This window comes from Aspergillus lentulus, assembly GCF_001445615.1.
Source record: "Aspergillus lentulus DNA, contig: Alt08, strain: IFM 54703, whole genome shotgun sequence".
NCBI lineage: Eukaryota > Fungi > Ascomycota > Eurotiomycetes > Eurotiales > Aspergillaceae > Aspergillus > Aspergillus lentulus.
Window position 1 is genome coordinate 2,355,263 of NW_028322118.1, and position 24,297 is coordinate 2,379,559.

At 51.3% G+C, this 24,297-nt stretch overlaps 7 protein-coding genes across 7 annotated transcripts; 2 read left to right on the forward strand and 5 right to left on the reverse strand.

The window, feature by feature from the left end:
- Positions 1-174: 174 nt before the first annotated feature.
- Positions 175-1,610, reverse strand: cwc25 (U2-type spliceosomal complex subunit CWC25; the record flags this gene model as incomplete). The annotated part of the gene is made up of 2 exons (XM_033556723.2): positions 175-1,516; positions 1,585-1,610. The coding sequence occupies 2 exons, from the start codon at positions 1,608-1,610 to the stop codon at positions 175-177; spliced, it is 1,368 nt and encodes a 455-aa protein (XP_033412614.1).
- A 654-nt stretch (positions 1,611-2,264) lies between these two features.
- ALT_4021 (SH3 domain protein) lies at positions 2,265-6,061 on the reverse strand (the record flags this gene model as incomplete). The annotated part of the gene is made up of 3 exons (XM_089599675.1): positions 2,265-4,105; positions 4,162-4,257; positions 4,327-6,061. The coding sequence occupies 3 exons, from the start codon at positions 6,059-6,061 to the stop codon at positions 2,265-2,267; spliced, it is 3,672 nt and encodes a 1,223-aa protein (XP_089456013.1).
- Positions 6,062-6,903: 842 nt separating this feature from the next.
- ALT_4022 (Rtr1/RPAP2 family protein phosphatase) lies at positions 6,904-7,887 on the forward strand (the record flags this gene model as incomplete). The annotated part of the gene is made up of 1 exon (XM_033556721.1): positions 6,904-7,887. One exon carries the CDS (start codon positions 6,904-6,906, stop codon positions 7,885-7,887), a length of 984 nt encoding a protein of 327 aa, XP_033412612.1.
- A 474-nt stretch (positions 7,888-8,361) lies between these two features.
- ALT_4023 (40S ribosomal protein eS17) lies at positions 8,362-9,000 on the reverse strand (the record flags this gene model as incomplete). The annotated part of the gene is made up of 4 exons (XM_033556720.1): positions 8,362-8,436; positions 8,508-8,705; positions 8,767-8,892; positions 8,980-9,000. The coding sequence occupies 4 exons, from the start codon at positions 8,998-9,000 to the stop codon at positions 8,362-8,364; spliced, it is 420 nt and encodes a 139-aa protein (XP_033412611.1).
- A 439-nt stretch (positions 9,001-9,439) lies between these two features.
- ALT_4024 (mitochondrial 37S ribosomal protein bS1m) lies at positions 9,440-10,855 on the reverse strand (the record flags this gene model as incomplete). The annotated part of the gene is made up of 1 exon (XM_033556719.1): positions 9,440-10,855. The coding sequence occupies one exon, from the start codon at positions 10,853-10,855 to the stop codon at positions 9,440-9,442; it is 1,416 nt and encodes a 471-aa protein (XP_033412610.1).
- A 318-nt stretch (positions 10,856-11,173) lies between these two features.
- ALT_4025 (SDR family oxidoreductase) lies at positions 11,174-12,436 on the reverse strand (the record flags this gene model as incomplete). The annotated part of the gene is made up of 5 exons (XM_033556718.1): positions 11,174-11,680; positions 11,740-12,030; positions 12,110-12,242; positions 12,306-12,357; positions 12,415-12,436. The coding sequence occupies 5 exons, from the start codon at positions 12,434-12,436 to the stop codon at positions 11,174-11,176; spliced, it is 1,005 nt and encodes a 334-aa protein (XP_033412609.1).
- A 1,950-nt stretch (positions 12,437-14,386) lies between these two features.
- On the forward strand, positions 14,387-24,108 carry ALT_4026 (phosphatidylinositol 3-kinase tor2; the record flags this gene model as incomplete). Its single annotated transcript, XM_033556716.2, has 8 exons — positions 14,387-14,513; positions 14,579-15,530; positions 15,581-21,266; positions 21,343-21,697; positions 22,329-22,593; positions 22,675-23,104; positions 23,164-23,300; positions 23,364-24,108. The coding sequence occupies 8 exons, from the start codon at positions 14,387-14,389 to the stop codon at positions 24,106-24,108; spliced, it is 8,697 nt and encodes a 2,898-aa protein (XP_033412607.2).
- Between the last annotated feature and the right edge of the window lie 189 nt (positions 24,109-24,297).

Sequence of the window (24,297 nt, forward strand, 5' to 3'; positions counted from 1 at the left end):
ACGAGAGCAAAGCTACTGGTTTGCTGCGAAGGTCAGGGTATAACAGCTGCTTGAAACTAATTTCATGCCCCATGCCGAAATTGAACGCCAGAGAGAAGCCCCCAATATATTGTAACCAATAAAAGAACCGAGAACATAGGTGATGACAATGCCCAAGGCATGGCATGGCGTTCCTTAATCCTCCATCCTTTCCAAGCCACCACGACTGCGTCGGATCCGATCGTCCAGACTATCTTCCTGGAGCTGACGATGGAGTTTACCAACAAAGCGACCTCGTTCAGACCGCTGCTTTTCGTCTGCCTCGCGCTCTTTCTCTTCCATAGCTGTGACCTCGGCAATGCGCTGAAGACGCTTTTGTTCCAACTCGTCTGCGTTGGACATCATCTCAGCCAGCTTCTTCTTGCGTTCCTCTTCCAGATCCTTTTCTTTGTTACTAGCAGCTTCATCTCTAGTATTCAGGGTCCGTTCCCTAGGATTCGAGTCTCTGGGTTCCTTGTTATCTCTCCTGTCGTTGCCTCGGTAGGATTCTGGCCGATCATGGTTTCGAGAGTCTCTGTGATATCCATCGCTCCTGTCCTCTGTCCAGCGTCTATCATGGTAATGATTGCCGCGTCGAGGAGATGGCGAACGATCTTCATTTGATCGTCGCCGTGTGTGGAGGTCATATCGGTCATCACGGTCCTTGTATCTGCTGGAATGTCGGTCTCCGTCGTTCCTATCCGCTCTGCGGTCTCTCTCACTCCGACGATCATCCCTCCGATCACGGTCTTTGCGCTCATCTCTGCGATCAGCCCGTCTATCTCTCTCATCTCTGTAATCTCGGTCATCCCCCTGTTTCCTGTCGGACCGGTCTGGCGACAAGGGAGACCGAGATCTCTGCCGATGTGATGGATGGCGGTGAGAACGGTGTGTATCCTCATCTCCATGTCTCGAGCGTCTATGGCTGCGATCCCGATCGCGACTCCTATCTCGGCCACCACGGTCACGACGGCGTTCCCTATCCCTATCACGATCCCTATCAGGATCCCTATCACGATCCTTGTCACGGATATGCTGACCCCGTCTCACCGATTCCTTCACCATATTCTCATAAGCAGCCTGCTCACGTTTCTTGATTTCGAGTAACGGGTCCGCCATCACCTTCGCCATTGTATCACGGGGGTTATTCACAGGAGGCGGGGCGGCATTAGCCGCAACGACATCAGTCCCCTTCTCCAGCTTCTTGCTCTCATCGTTTTTGAGTAGAATCCCATCAATACGGCGCTTGCCCAGTAGGTATCCCTCCATCTCTTCGGCATAGTGACCTGTTGCGCTCGACGGCGCCTGGTACATCCAGTCGACCCGATTCAGCTGGCGACCTTTCCCCGAAGATTCTTGCAAGCGCTGTAGTTCTTGAATCTGGCGCTCTTCTTCCCGTTCACGTCGGAGTTGCTCGATGCGTTTGCGTTCCTCTAAGGCTCGTTTCTCTTCCGCCCACACGCGCTCCTGATTGCGGAGCAGCGATGGATGCCATGATCTGATATGCTGGTGAGTAAGAGGATACAAAAAAGGGATAGTTGCGGCTGTGGAGATGTAGGTACTTACTTCTTCAAATTCAGATCGCCACCCATTTTGACAGTGATGACGCCGTCAAGCTGCGATGGTTGTGAGGGACAAGTTGGTGAAGCTCTTGAAGATAAGGAAATCGGAGTTGGGCTGAATGCCTGAACAGGAAACGACGGAAATCAGGTTGCCACCGTTATTGGTGCCTCTAATTTCAGGCATCACACTAGCAAACCTGCAGCAACAAAGGCCTACGGACAACATATGCACTACTATGTCAAGTAAGCTTATGATATGTTAATTCAGTGAGGATTATGCAGTGATAGACGGCCATTACAAACACTTCATAAGCAGTTTGATTGGGACAAAGCATTAGTAGATACATGGAAACAGAAAATAAACGGCTTGAAAGTAATCAAATGGTTGGTGAAAAGGAACCTGATAACTGCAGGCGACTAATGAAGCAGCTCTGCCATCCATGTACATGAAAGAAAATTAAACATGTACCCGAATCGACTTGAAAGCTTAGGTATCTGCACAACCGCCCGCGCATTCGTAGATCTCTCACAGAATATCAAAGGATGAAGGAGACAAGGCAAGGACAGATAGAGATCATATCTCCTCCCGCACACGTAACACATACAATCTTCCTCTTCGATGGCTGCCCATAAATCTCAGGGATAGTGCTTTTGCAGCTTACGTAGCGTCATGGCCAGGCATTCTCAACTCTCCCAGCCTACCCAGCTTCGAGGCATAACTCGCCACACCTTGCATTCTCCACTTCGCAGATCATTGAGCTTGAAGCTCTCTACCTTCACCTTCTTGCTTTCTCTGCCTTGTTCCCATGCGCGGATCTTCTTCTTGGTACCGTCCCAGTCAACGACAATACCGACATGATCCGGCTTACCGACTTCAGCATTGTATTTCTGGTGCATTGTGCCTCGGTGGCCTTGGAACCGCGCGTTGCGGAAAGTGACGATATCTCCAGCTCGGATCTCGTCGTTCTGTTGCACAGATGCATTGGCCAGATTTGCATAAACCAAGGCACCATAGGCGCGTGTACCGACAGGGAGGAGTGCATCTTTCAATGGACTAAGCAGATGCTGGACCAAGCCGAACGGTGTACCATCTGAGACAGTTGTATTCTGAATAGCGGTCACAGCATCCGAGATACGTGTACCGAATTGCGCATGCGCCTTCTCAAGCTGGTCCTGGCGCGGCTGCAGAGGTGGAGGTTCGTGACGCTGCTCCAAGGACACATCCGAAGGATTTCGGGCGTCATATGCCACTGTGATAACGGTCTGCGAATAGTCCATGAACAGGACATAGACATCTTTGGAAATCGTGGTCTTTCTGCCCCGCTTAGTGGACGTCGATTCCTCCACTTCAAAGAGAACATCCTTGCGATTTTGGAAAACAGGTGGAGGGGTATTAGGCTGTGTCCACCAGAGAGAGCCTTCCGCCAGATCCACATCCATAGCAATGAAGCCTTGATCTATGGACGGACGAGACGCATCCATAGATCTCCGCAGATTAGGCTGGCCCCTAGGAATGTCTAAAGATGCACGATTACTTCGTGGCGCTGACGGGGGTGGCGCGGTAGGCGGCAGAGTGGGAGGAGGCGCAAAAGAAGATCTCTTTTCCAGAGGCGGAGCTGCTGATCTCTCCGAGGGGCTTTGGACGGCGGGAGACGCGTCGTACATGTCCTCAGAATCATGTTCAGCAGCCTGCGAAGGAGCCACCGGGGGTGACTCTGGGCGGCCAAGAGGCACAGGTGGCACTCTCGGTGCGGGCACACCATGCTGAGGGGCAGAATAGCGATATGGATCATATTCTTCCTCTCCTCCAAATGACAGCTCTCTGTGAGGAGGCGGCGGCGGTGGTCCTCTGGGAGACTCAAGAGAAGCGCCTCCGCTGCTCTTCGGTGGCTGAATGGGTGGCGGCGGTGGAACGGCTCTGGGCGCAGAGGGAGGTGGTGGAGGAGGAAGGCGCGTCTCTTGAGGGCTTCGTGGAGACTGAAGAGAATGGTCATCGGTTATAGTACCTTCGTCAACGCTAGAATCGCGGCCATGAGATTTCAAGGCATCTTTGAATTTGGCCCCAGACGCGATATCCGTATCGTAATCCCCATCATACTCAGTGACTTCTCCCTCAAGGTCTTCACCAGCTTGGCGAGGTTGCGAGACCGCGCTTGCTCTGCTATCCGCAGTTGATCTACGGCGGATGTTGCCAGGGGGTGGCGGGGGAGGAGCCCTGCTCTGGAACTGTGGTGACATCGGTGGATTTGTTGGGATCGGCGGAGGCGGGCGACTCATTCTCTTCTCCGAGGGGAGAGTAGGAGACGTTGGAGAAGTAGGTTCGTAGGTTGAGGAGCGCCGCGAATCGAGATGGTCCGGGAGGGGAGGAGCCGAAACCGACTGAGCAGCTGCAGGCCGTTCCTGCTCCGCTTCGGTGGCAGTCAAAGAGAGATCCTTCGCACGTACAGAAAGTTCGTCGTCCGATTCTTCACCGAGATCAGCAGAAGCCGGAGTCTTCGGAGGAGGAGGGACAGGTCGAGAATCTCCTAGATGTCAGCGCTGCCTAACTCGAGATATAGGGAGACATAATCATTAGACTCACCACCTGGAACAGCCGGTGGAGACAGCGGCCGGTCCTGAGGAATTGGAGGCGGGGCGGGCCGTGTTTCTCTCGGCGGAGGCGGGGGTACTGGACGCTCTGTAAGATGTAAGTGATGGTCCAAAGTTGACTGCAGTCATTGTCCGCAGGAGAAACAAGGATGCGTACCGTGAGGTGCGGCAGGCCTCTCATCAGGAGCGCGACGGGGAGGATTCTCCTCCACGACGTCCTCTACATCAGGGATTTCCTGAGGAGGATGCTGTTCAGTGACAGAAGCAGGCTGAGGCACATCCTCTTCCTTCTCTACGCTTGGAGAAGCTGCTGTTGGTCTAACGGCGTTCATTCCCGGCAGCGCCATCACGGGGACGGGTGGAGCAGTTGCTGGAGCAGCCCGATGTGAGTCTTCCGTGTTTTTCTCTGTCTCCGCAGCCGCCTTTGGTTTGCGAGGTCCTGCGCCCGGAACAGGCATGCCACCAGGAGGACCAAAGAACCCCATCATACCCATACCACCGCTCATCTTGGCCATCCTTTCCCTCAGCTCCATCCTACGCTTGATTTCGGGGTCGATCTCTTCCTCTTCCTCGCCCTCTTCTTCATCACTCTCATTTCCCTCGTCCTGTTCAAGCTTGTCGCTAGCCACTTTCTTTTCCTCAGGCTCCGGTGCTTGACGAGTTTCCGTCCCAGAACGATCTTCGAGGTCCTCCTTGCTTGTTGAAGTCTCTTCCGCATCTTCAGTATCAGCGGCGGCGGAATAGTCAGCGTCGTTAGCATCACTGGCCGGCTCTGGTCCAGGCGGGGGCGTTCCTAACTGTCCCTCAGATAGAGGGCCAGGTTTCACGGTCTCGACACTGTGATCCCTCGCCGATGGAGCTGCACCAGAGTCTTCCTGCTCCTGTTCTTCCACGGCGGTGCGGTCCTCGTGAGATTCAACACGCTGCTTAGGGGGCCTCTTAGCCTTCTCCTTCTTCTGAGCTGCTTCAGCATGGCGAGCCGCTTGCTCCAATTGCTGCTTCTGCAAAAGAGCAATTCGCTCCTTTAAGCTGGTTGGCTTTGGCTGATCTTCCGCCCCTTCTTCAGTTGCTTCCGTGGGTGCAGGTCTGCTTTCAGAAACCGGAGGCTCGCGCATAGCACGCTCCTGTACTTCCGTATCCTCCTCCCGCCGATAGATCTTCGGAGGCGGCTCTCTGGGTGGAGGCACATAGGAATTCTTGCTTGGGGGTGGCGCAACAAACGGTTTCTTGATGAATGAGGTCGGATTCTGGCCGCCGAAGCCCCCTGGCTTGTAAGGCGCGATAGGCGGCGCAGCGGGTTTGTTGAAAGCCGCGATCCGGTCCTTAAATGATGACCCACTAGGTTTCTCTGCGACTGGGGGAGGTGCTGGCTTAGATGCTGATTTGGTGGCTGGCTCTTTCGGCTCACTTGACTCCGAGGGAGCGGTTGGCGGGGCCGCCGGAATTGGAGCTTGAGCTTGAACTGGCTGTGGCGGAGAAGAGACCTCAAACGCCGGCGCTTGCGCAGTAACCGGAGGTGATCTGGGCGGTTCGAGGACAGGTTCCTGTTCGAGCGAAGGGGCGCTCTCCGGTGCTGCCCCCGGAGAGGGAAGGCGTTCTGGATGAGTTTCCGCAGCAGCGGGTTCGGATGGAGCGGCAGCATTGGCTTCTTTCTTTGGTCTGCTAGGGCGTGTCGGCCGCGGGGGAGCAGGAGGTTCATACCTCTCCACGAAATTCTTCGGAAAGATGCCTTCTACCTTGACGCCCGAGTCATTCGTGTACTCGCCATAGTACCACTCCGCATCTTCCTCGGCAGTAACGGTTATGATTTGGCCGATTGAGAAATTAAGGTCATCATCATGGTCCGAAGTGTACTCGAAGACCGATTTGACCGTGAACGGCGGGCTGGACATCTGGCAAGCCGAATTCTGTTGCGAAGAAATTGTTTGTAGTCGAAATATCAGGCTAATTGACACGAAATGGTAAGGTGGAAGCGCTGCGGGTGGTCCACAAAGGAGGGACGGAGAAAGGAGCTCTATATGTTATTAAGAGAAGCCTTCCTGGACGATCTCAATGCAGTCGGTCATATGGAAATGCGGTTTGCGAATGAAGGAATGTATGCTGGATGCAAAGAGAGTAATCTGTCAGCCTGATCGATCCACAGTATGTACGTCAGAGTATATGCTAAGGCAAGCGAACACCCTGAGACTGATCTCTGGATTAAGTCACTCACTATACAAAGGGGCACTGATCAAGATGAGACCCAGTGCCTGTGTGATTTAATGCCAAGGATGTAGAAAATAACGGGACGAGTAGTTTAGAGAAGACGAAGAGGAGGAGACATCGAGGGGAATCACGGAGGTGGCAGTAGGCTCGTAGCAGCGAGTGGTGGTCGTCACTGTCAGGCGGGACAGGGTGCTCCACCACGGGCAATCAGCGGCTACCTAATAACATTGCTCACTTCTACTTCACTTTTTACAGAATGGTGGGTTATCCTTTAACAAGATACACTGGATCAAAGGACTACTACTTTAAGCACTCAAATTTTCAACTGTATCTTCCTTTGGTGCTTTTTTTAATTGTATCTCAACTACATCATCCCACTGCTGGCTAAATAAAAGCTTTCATCGAATCCGGGGTTTGCCTCGTGCCGGCCCGACAAACACCACTACTGTATCAGCTTCTTTCTTTGCTTTTCTGCTACTGAGCACAACGATAGTGTCGCTGCTGAGGTCGCACATATTCAAAGCTCATCATGTCCGCAAATAAACCTATTCTCAAAACTTCTCTTCCGACTGCACATGCAGCCTCCTCAACAGCAGCACTACAAAGGCCTAGCAATGCCCGTCGTGCGCCACCCAAGTCGAAGGCGCCCGAGCAGCAAAAGGGCCAACCTACGAACCGGCCAAACGTCGATCCACGGCATCTCGCGATCGCCATGCACCATGCTCACCAGATTCAGGCACAGAAAGACACAGAAGCTCTAATCCTAGACCGCATCCTCGAGCTTGTCAATTTTCCTTCTTCGCCTTCAGCAGACCCCGCCGCTCCGTCTGCTGAAGACGCTCGAGCTTTCAAAGCGGCCCTTGTTCCCTTCCAACCTGCGGACTACGATAATTTGATTCTTGAACGGAACATCGAGGGCCTTTGTGGATATGGTTTATGTCCCCACGAGCACCGCAAAGAGGATGTTAAAGGCAAGTTCAGGATCACATGGGGCGCCAAGGGTAGTGGTCCCGGGGGTCGTGGCCGCGAGATGAATATTGTCCCGAAAGAGAAGCTCGAAATGTGGTGTTCGGATGAATGCGCCGAACGAGCGATGTATATACGGGTGCAGTTGGCAGAGGAACCTGCATGGGAGCGCCAGGATGGGAACAACGCCAAGGAGCTCGTATTACTCGAAGAAGACAGAGCAAGGACACGAAAAGGAAAGAGCAAGATGAGCAGTTCAGCCACCCTGAAAGAAGTCACTGGTCAATTGGAAGACCTTCACATGGAAGGGACTGAAGGGCCGAATGATCTTGCAAGCGGCATCTCTGGCATATCTCTTCTTGATGCCGCTCGCTCTCGTGAGCTCGCCATGGAACGTGGAGATGCAAATCCAGCTCTTCGAGCCGGCAGAGTGGACATAGCAATCCGAGAGAATGAGGATGTCTCCCACGAGGTCACGCCTCCGCAAATGCGACCAGGCGATGACAAAGGAGGCTCCATTGAAGGCTACGTGCCAAAGGAGATGTGATTTTGATATACACCAATCTCGTCAGTGTGACATGGACCTGGTGGCGACAGAGTTCGATGGGATGTTTCGTTTTGTGATTCTACGGCGCCTTTGTGTTTATGACGATACCCAATTTACTGTTGTAGATAGACTGGAATGAACTGAATTTGATCCAATGCGGTGCAGTTGATGGTGCGGTTCGCACAAAAGAAAGGTTGCGACTCTCTAATGACATCCTGGACATCATGCAGAGAGAACCTTCTACGCAGCGTCCGCGCCGAGGCGGATAGTAAGCAAAGGGAGAAATTTTGGCAATCAAGCGTCATCTCCACCAGGAGAATCGGCGACACCTTTCTCAGCGAGAATTATGTTCATTCCTGTCTCTAGGCTACATGATAGCTGCGAAGCCAGCCAGAGCAAGCATGATTGAGCACGCCATAGACCGACCGAAGACAATCATTAACTTTTTTCATCGAGGCTTGAGGGTGCGCGCATCTACCGGAAGCGGCGGGGGCGCTCCTGAACCTGCTGCTGGGAGACGTTGACAACGTTGACCTTGAGGTTGTCGAACTGTAGTGGATAAGATAAGTTAGCGGACTGCTCTTAAACCACGAACAACCGCGTTGAGTAGCAGAACTTACGCCCATGGACTTAAGGAGGTCCTTGGTGTCGGCATCGACATCGAGCTGGCCGGACTCGGTCTGGGAAACATCCAGAGCGGAGACCTCAGGAACGTACTGATCCTTGCGCTCACGCTCCTCCTCCTGCAGCTTGAAAGAGATACCGCGGACAGGGCCACGCTGGATACGCTTCATAAGGTGGGTGGTGTAACCAGCAATCTGGTTTTTCGTCAGCAAGTCATATTCCGACTGCTGAACGGCTCAACGTTGGATCGCCTACCTTGTTGCGAAGACGCTTGGAGGCAATGATAGCGATCTCATCGCAAAGACGCTTGTTGGTCTCGAAGTCGAGCGTCAACTTGGGGTAGTAGCGCTCGATGATGACCTTGGCGGACCTCTTGACTGTCTATTGAAGAAAAACCCATTTCGTCAGAATTGACACTCTTTTGGCGCTCTTTCGAAAATAACTCATGATGCTTTATCTGTAACTTACCTTGGTTCTAACGCGACCCATTTTGGCGGTTGTGTGCTGGCGGGATGGATGTTCGGAAGACGAGACCTAATCCATTCTATTTTCTTGCTATATTGGAGAGCCTGGTGTGCGGAAACCCTAACTATAATCACGTGATAAGGCTTACCCTCACTGAAACGCCAAGAAATTAGTCGCCGGTCTAAACTTTCATCGAAGTACACCTTTCCTAATGAGGTAAGTAGATATTAGGTTGTTTCCAGACTTATCAACGAAGTACTCAGATGAGTGCTGATTGCCAAACTTGTGCCATTGACAGCACTTCTTGTGAGTTCAGAATGATATTGGATATGTTCATTTGCCCCCAGAATTTAATTTACATAATGCATCCAAACTTTATATCACTAGATCAGTAGGAAAGAAGAGTAATCTAATCGTACAGCCAGCCCTCCGTATCCCCAGATATAGACCTCGCGACAGACACTCAAATAGAGCTGAGGGTCCTCAAAAGGTTCCGTGCAACGTCTTCTCTACCTTTATCGGGCTGATCTGCTGCAATATCCTGTCCTCTCCGAGCATAGGGCAAATTTGCCAATTTGTCCAACCTGGGCACCACACGCTGGTCCGCACGGGCGGCCGGGGAAATACTTGTCAAGCTTGGCTTCTGGTATTCCTCAATACCATAAGGCGCCTTAGCAGTGGCGCTAGCCCGGTATGACGCGAGGCCGATTCTACCATCCGAGTCAACCGAAGCACGGATGGGAGTAACCCAGTACTTTGCACCACCGGGGATGGATGCGTCGAAGTACCCAAGACCTGCTGGCGAGCCTTGTTCAATGAAAGTCATGGCGTTGAGATCTTCCACCGCAATACCACCAACACCAGCAATAGCTTTAGATGTTTTGCCCTTGAACCGACCTTTCGGCCGCAGGATACGGGCCTGCACAGGGCGTTGGTATGCCTGGGGACCGAATTTCGGGTGGTTGTAGATCAGAGCGTGAGACCGCGTATATGAGAGACCGGCAGAAGGGTGTGTCTTCGGGGGACCAGATACAGCATACTCCGCAGAGGAGAGTTTGGTACCAGGAGATTGGTAGTACTTGTGCCCGATACGGTCGCTAGGGACGGCGGGGGGCGATGGAAGATCCAACAGTTCAAATACCACTGGGCCAAGAGAGAAGGGATCTGCTCGCAGCGATTTTATGTACCTTTGGAACTCTTCCTCGGTGACGTTGAGCGGACCAAGTGCTTCTAGATCCTCGCCGTTATCCTGGGCTTGCTTTCTGCGTTCAGCAGTTCGCTTGGCAATGAAGTGTTCACGAAGCTTCTGAAGTAGCTCAGGCTTCCTCGCGCGCACTTTATTTAGATAAGCATTGAATTCCGCCTCTGTCTGTCCCGCGAGCCAAGGCCCAGAATGTCTGAACTGTTTAGCACCAGGCTCCTGAAGGCCTTTGCTCGTATCTGTATTGTCAACCACGGATTCGAAAGGGCTTTGATGTCTGGGCACCATGCTAGTCGCGTAGTTGACCTTGGAAGGAAGGGACATGGGCATGTGAAGCTCCTGGAATTTCTCCAAGGTCACCGTGTGGTCGGCGGCGGATTCGAAGTCTGTGACATGTTCAAATGTGTCGAGTACGTTGAGGCGGACGACAGGCCGGGACGACTTTTCCGATGTCGACTTTGCAGGAAGTGGCCGCTTCAAACCCCAATCTCCTCTCGCTAGCGATGAAGCTGGGGTGACAATGGATGCTCGGATCGGATAAGGCAGGGTTGCGGTGTCGGATTCGAAAACGGTCTTCGAGGTTGCATCTTGCTGGGGCAACGGTAAGGCTGAGGGAAGCGCGAAAAGACGGGACTTCCGAAGAAGATTCGCCGTCGGCGATAACCTGGCTGTCGCCATGGGCGTTATTGAAGACAATTGTAATGTCTCGATGTTGTCTCTTCGATGCGAAGTGAGCTGGAGAAAAGTTGATTGCACCATGCATGCCAAGCCGAGTACGGTGAGTGGTAGCGCCCAGAAGCGCAAACTAGTTGATTTCCCCAATAACTACTGATTACACCGTTGTATCTCTGAATGATCCAGAGAGGTATTCTATTATTCTTATTCCGTCATGGACTTCAACATGGTTGAAATATCTCTTTCCAAGGTCCAAACTATATATGCATTGAGCTCTATTTCTACACTATACTCGACCTTTTTTTTTTTTTTTCTTGCTGTTCATCCCCAAACAGCCAACAACGACTTGACTGTTTCTGTAACCGATTGCTCCAATGGCCGGTACTGGATTCCCAAGACCTCGATTGATTTCTTGTTGTTAAAACCGTATACATCAGCCGGAGTATCATCTGGCGAGTCCTTGGGGGGTAGTTTATCAGCCAGCTTAGGATATGCTTCGCGAATGATATCAGCGACAGCCTTATTAGAGAAATAGCCGGCCGTTAGGAAAAATCTTTGGCCGCCTGCTTCCGGGACTTCGATAGCTCTGACGTGTGCCAGAGCAACATCACGGACATCTACCCACAGGAATGTGCCCGTAGGGGGAAGGCCGTCTTTGCAATGGCCACGGACCATCTCGGCAATCCGCTTATTGGAAGTGTTGATGGCGTCGAGCGAGTTCAAGTAATGCACGATTGGACCCAGCACCAAAGGTGGGTTGATGGTTGCAATGTCAAAGTTGGGTTTCTCTTTTTCGACAAAGTCCCAAGCAGCCTTTTCTGCAAAAGTCTTGGGGTAGGCGCATATGTCAGCCAACCACAATGCGAAATACGAGGCTGTATACATACCTTACTACCTCTGTAGGTTGCAGAAGGATCCAGCGCTTCTTCCCAGGTAACGGGGTTCCAGTTCTCTTCGCTGTACTCCTTGGCATGCTGCTTGGCATTGACAATCGCCGCAAAGGATGAGGTGATAACGACTCTCTTGACCGTTGGTGCGTAGGCCTTGATCGCCTTGAGAATACCCGTCGTTCCCTTGATTGCAGGGTCCAAGAAATCCTTCACGGGATCGGTAACATTGTAGTGGAAAGGAGAGGCAGTGTGAAGGACATAGTCGAATGGTGGATTAGATTTGACAGCCTTGAAAGCGATTAGCTTAGAGACGCTGGACGGACCGTGCCAGTGACATTGACGGCCTCAAGCAACAAAAAGCACTTACCTCATCGAAAGCTCCATCTGCTGCGACATCTTTGACAATAACAAAAGACAGCTTCTCTTTTGGCGTATTGGGATGAGCTTCGAGAATCTTCTGGCCCTTCTCCTCGGATCGAACAGTTACCACGACATCATATCTGTATTGTATCCCCGGTCAGCTCACCCAGAACAGCCCATGGCTTTAGGTATCCTGCACTTACCCGCGTGCCAGCAGCACATCGATACAATGAGCAGCGATGAAGCCACTTCCTCCTAGGCCGAGCGTTAGGCTACAGACCCAATGGCGAGATAGTACTTGGAGATGCTTACCAGTCAGAAGAACTTTAACCATTGTACCAGTGATTGAGAAGGGTCTGGTTGCATCAAATGCCTAAGTGAGGGATACAAGCCAACGTACGTCCCTGAGGAGACACACCGTCTTTAAGTACCTAGTCTTGCATCCCACGTCCTTCCTGATCTTCCCCACTATTGTTGTGGTTGTCATTAAACTCGCAAATCAGAGGTCTCGTGGTGATTACAAATATCTCAGAAAGTTGGGGTCAACCAAGGCGGAAATAGATGGAAAGAAGACATCGTTAAGTCCGTCGGATTAATCTCCTGGAGGCTAACACTCGGGATGAAGTCCATTCTATATCTCAACCTTCTTTGAGACTGAGCCATTCGGGGGTAAGATATCGGTTTTATGGGGTTTCTCCGACCAAAGCAGATGACGTCGGGGTCGAACATCAGTAAGTACAAGGTAGGAACCTCAAGCGTTAAAAGGAGTCAGTTCTCCGGGATATCATGGCGCCGTTATAACAGCCGAATTGAAAATGTGCTGCAAAATATATAGAGGCTTTTATACATTGCAACTAGCGAATTAGTAGTCGATTATGGCCAATCCATGCTGGTAATATCACTTCCAATGTCTTGACTCTCCGCCCTAGAATCGGAACTATAGTCTCCTTATGAATACATGGCTGATTTCTCGATTAATCCCGAGCGATTTACTCCTTTATCAATTCTGAATGATGGTTCGAAAATACTCTAGGGTGTACCTTGTTTCACCGATGAGCTGCTGTGCTCAGAGTTGCCAGGTTGACAGGGCCCTTGTGCTCCTTGAAAAAAGCAAGGAATGCAGAACTATTTCAATCCTTTCCTGTGTCAATTGACCTAACTAATCAGGGTGAATCTCTTCAGAGGTACTTTGGCTGTATTGCAAACGGAAGCTCTTCAAAAGCGAAGAATCACGCAAGCTTGCCACAAAGGAAGGAGCAGCAATACATTACCTTCCCATAGCTTGAATTCGTCTGCATTAGAATATACCGTGCTCTTGGAGCAGATAGCACATGCTGAAATGGACTGGTGCCGGACTTGATAGACGTCAATATCTTGTCCCTCGAGTAGGGCAACCGTCCAAAGGTCAACCCTGTTTGAAATTGTACCTTGTCACACACGCGACAGGGATTCACGGCAGTGGATCCTTAGTCTGCTTGCTAACCGACCTTGGATGGTATGTCCTTAGAACGAATCAACCGTTCGTTTTGAGAACACGGGATTGCCACGGTGCTTTTGTTCCGATGTAGTATGCTTGCAATCAGGCGTAGTATTCCAGGAGCGACTGTGTAAATATTAGGCATGGACAGTAGCGCAAAGAAAGAATTTGGGCTCTGCTCTAGAACATTGCTTGCGGACACGTGCAAGACACCAGGGTCATCTGATGAGGTCACATTTGGGATCCCGAGTAGTGCCCGAGTCCATGGAACAGAAGGCTTCGGTTGCACAGTCTGGAATTCAAGTTGTTAATAGCGAAGCGCATAATGAGAGCCCCTAGCATCTCAGTCATTTCAAAAACTCTAATCAGCTTGTAGTCCGAAGCTTTTATTGACCGATCCAGGCGATTTGTATGCAGAACTGCAGTAAGGTATATCTCGGCTAGATATCAAACCGGTGAAGAGTTGCCTCAAGACTATCTCAGCTTCATGTACAAATAGCGCATTGCAATAATCATCCATACTGGAAAGGGTTGTTGTAGTCCCTAGAAATTCTAGAAAAAGAGGTTGACCAAGTAATAGCCAAGTGAGTAATCAGTTTGGGCTGGATACTGACAGATGCCCCAGGCGAGAACAGGTGTGGTCCGTGCGCGATCCCGCCAGGCTCTTGAGACGTTCACCTCATCCATCACTGCTACTGAAGCCCACTGCTGTCCCATCGACCTCCGGTCTTTTATGTCGACCTCGTGTTAAATTGCATGCCCTAGAGGTTGACTTCAAATGTCCACCCTGGGGTGTGGTTTACCAACATGGCGCAAGCAGGTCCTATTACGGACATCACTCAGCGACTCTTTAGTGAGTTGAAGTCCAAGAATGAGGAGACGCGGGTAAGAGCTTCATTTGAGCTCTACGATAATGTCCTGGCTATCTCGAGAGGTAACACTTCCCACTTCGGTCGCATCCTGAACTTGGCTAATATTCAATGATTTCGAACCCCGCAGATTGGCCTCCGGAGAAGTTCCTCGAATTCTATAACGCTGTCAGTCAACGCATCGCGCAGCTCGTGGTCACCGGCAGTGACGCACATGAACGGATCGGCGGCCTTTTGGCTCTCGATCGCTTGATTGATTTCGATGGTGTCGATGCGGCTCAGAAAACCACTCGATTCGCTAGTTATCTGCGCAGCGCCTTGCGGAGCAACGACAATGCAGTGTTGGTCTATGCAGCCCGATCTTTGGGACGTTTGGCGAAGCCGGGCGGCGCTCTTACTGCAGAATTGGTCGAAAGCGAGATCCAGTCAGCATTAGAATGGCTGCAGTCTGAACGACAGGAAAGCAGGCGCTTCGCTGCTGTGCTTGTCATAAGAGAGCTTGCCAAAGGCTCGCCAACTCTTCTTTACGGCTTCGTTCCACAGATCTTCGATCTAATATGGGTCGCTCTGCGGGACCCCAAGGTTCTTATCCGAGAAACAGCCGCGGAAGCGGTCTCTGAGTGTTTCGAGATTATAGCCGCCAGAGACGCTCAAGTCCGACAACTGTGGTTTGCGAGAATATACGAGGAAGCACTTCTGGGCCTTAGGTCAAGCAACGTGGACTCGGTACATGGATCGCTCCTAGTACTCAAGGAGCTTCTCCTCAAAGGAGCAATGTTCATGAACGAGCATTATCGGAATGCATGTGAGATTGTCCTCCGTCTAAAGGATCACCGTGACCATAAGATTCGGGCCCAAGTTGTCCAGACGATCCCTATACTTGCCTCCTACGCGCCTGTCGACTTTACAGAAACATACCTACATAGGTTCATGATTTACCTGCAGGCACAACTGAAGAGAGACAAGGAACGAGACGCAGCATTCATAGCGATTGGAAAAATCGCCAATGCAGTGGGTGCTGCCATTGCACAGTATCTTGATGGAATCATTATCTACATACGCGAAGGATTGGCCCTGAAAGCGTAAGTCTCTGTGGTCTCATGTCATTGAAAGTGAGCTAACATTTTGCTAGTCGAAACCGAGCTGCTGTAAATGAAGCACCAATGTTTGAGTGCATCAGCATGCTATCTTTGGCTGTTGAGCAGGCGCTCAGTAAATACATGGAATCTTTGCTTGACCCTATATTTGCATGCGGGTTGAGCGAATCACTGACGCAAGCGCTTGTCGACATGGCTCACTATATCCCGCCTATCAAACCTACCATCCAGGAAAAGCTCTTGGATATGCTCAGCCTGATCCTTCATGGGACACCCTTCCGTCCCCTCGGTTGCCCAGAGAGCAGGCTACCTCCCATGCCGTCATTCGCAAAGGACTTCGCTCCTCAAGAGTTGCACTCTGATGCAGAAATTGCTCTGGCACTTCATACCCTGGGGAGTTTTGATTTCTCCGGTCACATTCTCAATGAATTTGTGCGCGATGTAGCCATTAATTACGTTGAGAACGACAATCCTGAGATTCGGAAGGCTGCAGCGCTCACTTGCTGCCAGCTTTTTGTCCATGATCCGATCATCAATCAGACAAGCAGTCACTCCATACAGGTTGTCAGTGAAGTTATTGATAAATTATTGACTGTCGGGATCGGTGACCCAGACCCGGAGATCCGACGTACCGTACTATGGTCACTGGATCGAAAATTCGATCGTCATCTCGCAAGACCAGAAAACATCCGCTGCCTGTTCTTGGCCGTAAACGACGAAGTATTTGCCGTTCGGGAAGCTGCAATTTGCATCATTGGCCGCCTTTCGAGCGTCAACCCAGCCTATGTGTTCCCGCCACTACGGAAATTGCTAGTGAATCTTCTGACAGGGCTTGGGTTCGCGAGCACAGCCCGACAGAAAGAGGAGAGTGCTCAACTCATCAGCCTATTCGTATCAAATGCGACCAAACTTATTAGGTCGTATGTCGATCCTATGGTGACAACGTTACTTCCGAAGGCGACGGATGCCAACCCAGGCGTCGCCTCGACCACATTGAAAGCTGTCGGGGAACTTGCGAGTGTCGGGGGCGCGGAAATGAGAAATTACCTCCCGCAGCTCATGCCAATTATCCTGGACTCGTTGCAGGATCTCTCTTCCCATGCTAAGCGAGAGTCGGCTTTGCGGACGCTGGGCCAATTAGCCAGCAACTCTGGCTATGTCATCGATCCGTTTCTGGAATATCCTCATTTACTTGCCGTTCTCATTAATATCATCAAGACTGAGCAAACTGGGTCGCTGCGCAAAGAGACCATCAAGTTACTGGGAATCCTTGGTGCTCTTGATCCGTACAAGTACCAACAGATCAGTGAAATCGAACCCGATGTCCACCACATCAACGAAATTCAGACAGTTTCTGATGTTGCCCTCATAATGCAGGGCCTCACGCCTTCCAACGAGGAGTATTATCCAACCGTGGTCATCCATACCTTGATGCAGAATATCTTGCGTGAGAATTCTCTCGCTCAGTACCACTCTGCGGTCATTGATGCGATTGTTACAATCTTCAAAACTCTGGGTCTGAAGTGCGTACCGTTTTTAGGGCAGATCATTCCCGGCTTCATATCTGTCATCCGAGGTTCGCCGCCTAGCCGTCTAGAGTCCTACTTCAATCAGATGGCTATCTTGGTGAATATTGTCCGACAGCATATTCGAGCCTTCCTTCCGGAGATTATCGAGGTCATCCAGGAATTTTGGGATTCATCCTACCAAGTGCAAGCGACTATCTTGTCACTTGTTGAAGCGATAGCCAAGTCTCTGGAGGGTGAGTTCAAAAAGTACCTGGCAGCCATGATTCCTTCAATGTTGGACACTCTTGAGAAGGACAACACGCCTCGCCGCCAGCCTTCAGAAAGGATTCTGCATGCGTTCCTCATCTTTGGCGCCAGTGGGGAAGAATACATGCATCTGATCATCCCATCTATGGTACGGCTCTTTGAGAGAGCCCAGAATCCTCAAAGTATCAGGAAATCGGCCATCGATAGCCTTACAAAGCTGTCGCGACAAGTAAATGTTTCTGATTTTGCATCTTTGATGATTCACTCTTTGGCTCGGGTTGTTGCAGGCAACGACCGGACCTTAAGACAAGCAGCCATGGACTGTATCTGTGCTCTTATCTTCCAGCTCGGCCAGGATTTCTGCCACTACATAAATCTCCTGAACAAGGTCTTGACGCATCACCAGATCAATCATGTCAATTACCAGATTCTAGTTTCCAAGCTCCAAAAGGGCGATCCGTTGCCACAGGACTTGAATCCCGATGAAACTACGGGTACACTGGCGGATGAATCTAGCTATTCTGACATTGGCCAGAAGAAGATGGTTGTGAATCAGCAACATCTGAAGAATGCTTGGGATGCCTCTCAGAAGTCAACGCGTGAAGACTGGCAGGAATGGATACGAAGATTCAGCGTCGAGCTCCTGAAAGAATCACCTTCACCAGCACTCCGAGCATGCGCCAGTTTGGCTGGTATCTACCAGCCATTAGCAAGGGACCTCTTTAACGCAGCATTTGTATCCTGCTGGACGGAGCTGTACGATCAGTATCAAGAAGAGCTCGTACGCTCAATTGAGAAGGCTCTTACTTCACCCAATATCCCTCCTGAGATACTCCAAATACTTCTCAATCTTGCTGAGTTTATGGAGCATGATGATAAGGCTCTTCCCATTGATATTCGTACACTTGGCAAGTACGCCGCAAAGTGTCACGCATTTGCCAAGGCACTCCATTATAAAGAGCTGGAATTCGAGCAAGATCAGAACTCCGGCGCCGTGGAGGCTCTGATCACCATTAACAACCAGCTTCAGCAGTCTGACGCCGCTATTGGTATCCTTCGCAAAGCCCAAGCATACAGGGATGTAGAGCTGAAGGAGACATGGTTTGAGAAACTTCAGCGATGGGAAGAGGCACTTGCTGCTTACAAACGCCGTGAGAAAATTGACCCAGACTCATTTGGTGTCACTATGGGCAAAATGCGGTGTCTGCATGCGCTTGGCGAGTGGAAGGTATTATCTGACCTCGCCCAAGAGAAGTGGAACCAGGCTTCGCTAGAACATCGCAGAGCCATTGCTCCCCTAGCAGCAGCAGCAGCATGGGGACGAGGTCAATGGGAGCTGATGGATTCCTACTTGGGTGTGATGAAAGAGCAGTCCCCGGATAGGTCTTTCTTCGGTGCAATTCTCGCGATCCATCGAAATCAATTTGATGAGGCGACAATGTACATTGAGAAAGCTCGGAACGGCCTCGACACGGAACTATCAGCTTTACTTGGAGAGTCATATAACCGTGCCTACAACGTTGTCGTCCGTGTTCAGATGCTTGCTGAATTGGAGGAGATCATCACCTACAAACAGAACATTGGGGACCCTGAGAAACAGGAGTCAATGCGTCAGACATGGAACAAGAGGTTGCTCGGCTGCCAACAGAATGTTGAAGTATGGCAACGCATGCTCAAGGTCAGGGCGCTCGTCACCTCACCCCGCGAAAACCTTGATATGTGGATCAAATTTGCCAACCTCTGTCGTAAATCAAATCGCATGGGACTTGCCGAGCGATCTCTTGCATCTTTGGAGACTGTTGTCACTGACAACAATGGCACAAGAACTATTGCTCCTCCCGAAGTGACGTACGCTCGCTTGAAATTCAATTGGGCTACTGGTCGCCAGCGTGAAGCTCTTCAGATGCTAAAAGAGTTCACTGCAAATCTGACGGATGACTTGAATCGTTTTAACGCGCTCATGGTATCACAGCCTGATCATAACGGAATCAATGGTGTCAACGGAATTACAGAGGCAAATCATGCGGATATGATGGGTCTCCGTGAACGTATTGGCGATGTAGCCAAATTCCGCAAGCTGCTCTCTAAGAGTTATCTTAGGCAGGGAGAGTGGCAGACAACTTTGCAACGAGGCGACTGGAAGCCCGAACACGTTCGCGAGGTTCTTGGCGCATATTCTGCTGCCACGAAATACAACCGCGACTCGTACAAAGCCTGGCATTCCTGGGCGTTGGCCAACTTCGAAGTCGTGACAACGATTGCCAGTCAGACAAGCAGGGACGGGAGTATCAAGCCCGTAGTCCCTGGCCATATTGTGACAGAGCATGTCATACCTGCCATTGGAGGCTTCCTCCGATCAATCGCTTTGTCGTCCACCTCGTCTCTCCAGGATACCCTGAGGCTGCTGACCCTTTGGTTCACTTACGGCGGTGACCAAGAAGTTAATAATGTTGTCACAGAAGGCTTCACCGCAGTGAACATTGACACCTGGCTTGCGGTAACTCCACAACTCATCGCTCGTATCAACCAGCCAAACCTCAAGGTCCGCACCGCTGTTCATCGCCTCCTGGCCGAAGTGGGAAAGGCCCATCCGCAGGCGCTGGTGTACCCATTAACCGTTGCGATGAAATCGCACATTACCCGCCGTTCGCAATCCGCCAGCACCATTATGGATAGTATGCGGCAGCACAGCGCTACTTTAGTCGAGCAAGCCGATCTTGTCAGTCATGAATTGATTCGAGTCGCGGTGCTGTGGCACGAACTCTGGCATGAAGGCTTGGAAGAAGCCTCTCGACTCTACTTCGGTGACCATGATGTGGAGGGCATGTTTGCGACTCTGGCGCCACTGCATGACATGCTTGACAAGGGTGCGGAAACGCTGCGTGAGGTTTCTTTCGCGCAGGCGTTTGGACGGGATCTTGCAGAGGCGAAGCACTATTGTATGTTGTACCGTGAGACGGAAGAAATTGGCGATCTCAACCAAGCTTGGGATCTCTACTATACTGTATTCCGCAAGATCAGCCGGCAGCTCCCACAGTTGTCGACTCTTGACCTCAAATACGTCTCTCCCAGGCTCAAGGACTGTCATGACCTTGCCCTTGCTGTTCCCGGAACCTACCAGAGTGGCAGACCAATCATCCGGATCATCAGCTTTGATCCTATATTGCACGTGCTTCAAACTAAGAAGCGACCTCGACGCATGACTCTGAAGGGAAGCAACGGAAGCTCTTACATGTATGCCCTTAAGGGACATGAGGACATTCGGCAAGACGAGAGAGTCATGCAGTTGTTCGGACTTGTGAACACGTTGCTTGATAACGATGGCGAAACCTTCAAGCGACATCTTTCCGTCCAGCGTTTCCCTGCAATCCCCTTGTCTCAGAACTCTGGTCTGATAGGATGGGTCTGCAACAGCGATACATTACATGCGCTGATCAAAGAGTACCGTGAAAGTCGCCGCATCCTACTCAATATCGAACATCGTATTATGCTGCAGATGGCGCCAGATTACGACAATCTCACTCTGATGCAAAAGGTCGAGGTCTTCGGATACGCCATGGACAACACTACTGGAAAGGATCTGTATCGTGTTCTCTGGCTCAAAAGTAAGAGTTCCGAGGCCTGGCTTGAGCGTCGGACGAATTATACAAGATCTCTGGGAGTCATGTCGATGGTGGGCTACATTCTGGGCTTGGGTGACCGTCATCCGTCCAACCTTCTGCTGGAGCGCGCCACCGGGAGAGTGGTCCATATCGATTTCGGTGACTGCTTCGAGGTGGCAATGCACCGTGAGAAGTATCCAGAGAGGGTGCCCTTCCGGTTAACTCGCATGTTGACTTTCGCCATGGAAGTCAGCAATATCGAGGGAAGCTACCGTATCACTTGCGAGGCTGTTATGCGCGTGATCAGAGACAACAAGGATTCCCTTATGGCCGTTCTGGAAGCAGTACGTTTTGTCCATTTTTCACTCAGTATTTCACCGAGATGGTATTTTGAAACTAACATTCGATTTTTTGCTATAGTTCATTCACGATCCCTTGATCAACTGGCGTCTGAACATTCGCGAGTCACCAGAACGGCCGCCGTTCAGCACTGAGCGCCGACAGTCGATTACGTCCGTCATGAATCTTGAACATGGCGTTCAGCCCAGCAATTTCTCCCGTCACCGCCGCCCATCTATTCTCGACGGTGGTATCCTCGATGTCCAAGAGGGCATTCCGCCCGAAGCCCGTGAGGCACAGAATGCACGAGCAGTGCAGGTGCTTGCTCGGGTCAAGGAGAAGCTCACAGGTAGAGACTTCAAGCCCACTGAAGAGCTCAATGTGAGTGATCAAGTGGACAAACTTCTCGCGCAGGCAACGAGCGTGGAGAACATATGTCAGCATTGGATTGGATGGTGTAGTTTCTGGTGATCTTCCTTCTGCAGTCTAGATTTTCTGGAGTCTTATAATGGCGCGCATCGTGTTACGGTGGATTCTTGCACGGCGTTGATATTCCCCATTTCTTCCCCTTTTTTGTATGTATGTCTTCTTGCCGTTATTACGTTTTTCTCTTCCGACTCTTCTCGACTGCCTCAATTATCGGTGCTACATCGTTGTAAGCAGCTTTCCCGAGGAAATGGGGGACATTCAGGGATCTGTATCTGGTTTAATGATTAGTTGACACTCGCACGGAGTAGAGCAGCATAAATGGCCTGCGATAGACATCATTACAGTTGTGAATCTTTAAAGCTATTTTGAATCAACTGGTCTCTTGCAGTTTATTTCATCGCGCAGTTCTATGAGCGGCACTTGCATGAGCATCCACTCACAAGCCGAGGTCGCCAGCGGTCCGTGACTTCAGCTTCCATCTAAGAAGCGGAGAAATTCTGGGCGATTCATTTCGTTTCCTTCTGCATCCTCACCTCTCCTCCGTCTCATCCCTCTGTTCGCGATTCTATTCCAAGCGGTGAAGCATCTATTTTGATGCTTGCCCGAAGTTCGATGAACCATGACGCCCGCTGACGCAGACGCCCATCCTCTCGTTCGCAACGCTCTCCGCATCACCCTGAGCGCCAAGGAATACAAGCTCCTCCACGAATACATCATCCAGCGCACACCTCCTTCCATCCAAGACAAGGCTCCCTCGCCATCTCGATATGAGGCCATCGTCCGATCAAAGAACAAGCACAATGAAGCCGCGCTGCGGGCCTCCCTGCGAGTCTTCCTCGTCTCCGGCGGAGTACTGAAGCTCGTAGAAGCCACCGTGCGCCGCATCCAAGGTGATCTGTCCAAGTAGGTGTCCCATATCGGAGGGTTCAAATACAGCATAAATAGTAAATAGCGCTAACGCTGACGCTTTTGCTCCAATGCTAGGAAGAAACCCCGCTCCTCAATCCAGCACTCCCCCAACTTCCGCCTCTCCCTCTCGCTCTCCCTTGTCGTCCTCCTTCACCGTTTTCTCCATCGCTTCTTCGTCAAGCTTCGCACGAACCTTCGCACAGATGACGCGAGGCCGTTTCGCGAGCGCAACCCGCGCGTCTCAAGGGCGCTGACGTCGCGATATGCCCCTGCCGTCGGGGCAAGTATGGCCGGTTTCGCGCTGGGCATTTGCCCGCAGACGCAGCTGCGGATTACGGCGGCTATCTATGCGGGGACGCGGACGATGGAGTTTGTGTTCAATGCGCTGGACGAGAAAGGGTGCTTCGGGGAGCGGCCTTGGTGGTTTGGGAGCTGGTTGTTGATGCCTGTCTCGTGTGCGCAGCTGTTCCATGCGTTTGTTTTTGATCGCGAGACGGTGCCCAAGGTATGTTCTCTCCGTTTTTGCGCACTCCTATATTCTGGCGCGTACTGATTGGCGTTTAGTGGTTCGGAAACATTCTGTTCAGATTGTCCCCCAGCTACATCCGCGGTCGACCAGAGACTCTGCCAGCGGCATTTCCGTGGCCGGACAAGGAAGCTGTGGTTGATGCACTGGCAAACATTGCCAGGTTGCGGTGGCCGTGAGTTCTACATTACTATGGGTAGCATACGGTATACAATTTACTAATTCTATAACGCAACAGAGCATTCTTTTCGCCGATTTTGCATCCTGCCGACCCGAATACTCTGCCATCGGCAGTCAAGTTCATTTCACCTATAACTGGGCCCGCGCACCCGTCTATTTCTAGCCTGGCATGCGCTTTGCTTCATCCGAGCAGCCCCAGCTGCGGCACGGCCTTCATACATCATATTCTCCTCTCAGTGCCACCGCTTGCTCGGTTCCTGACCACCGTCACCCTGGCATTATCGGTGCTCAAATTCAAGACAATCTTGTCTCACCCAATCTCGGCGGTGAATAACCTTTCAAAGAAGATCATCAAGCTGACAGCCATTCTCTCCGCTGCTGCTGGGTCTGCATGGGCCACCTTGTGTCTCTGGAATGCTATCCTGCCACGCTCCGTCCTCCCCACGAAGCGCTTCTTCCTCAGCGGTGCAGTTGCAGGCATGCCGTTTGCCTTCTTAGAAAACAGTCGTAGCATCTTCATGTACTTCTTCCGGCTGGCCGTGCGCTCGAAGTGGGACGTTGGTGTCAAACATGGCCTCTGGAAAGGCTGGAAGGGTGGAGACTTGTGGATCATTGTCCTCGCCTGGGCGGTCGTGGGCTCTTTGCTGGAGAACAGACCATCCGCTGTCCAGGGCAAAGGTGTCAGAAAGTCCTTGGCGTGGTTGCGAGGAGATGGTTTCGTTGACCCTGTGGAGGCTGCGGCGAAGAAGAAGGCCAGAAAGGCATCTACCCAGAAGCAGCCTGGCAATGAGGCGCAAGGGTAATGTACTCGAGACCCACAGTCTTGAGCGTCCTTTTTCCATCAAATGCGCCTATGCACTGCTCGCATTTCACTTGACTCCTGTTCGCTTTCGATTCTTCTGCGCCTTGGCGATATGTTTTCTGTATCTTAGTCCCATAGCGATGAATATGTTATACGTCTAGGCATTCTGAACAACCACCGTAAGGGAGAT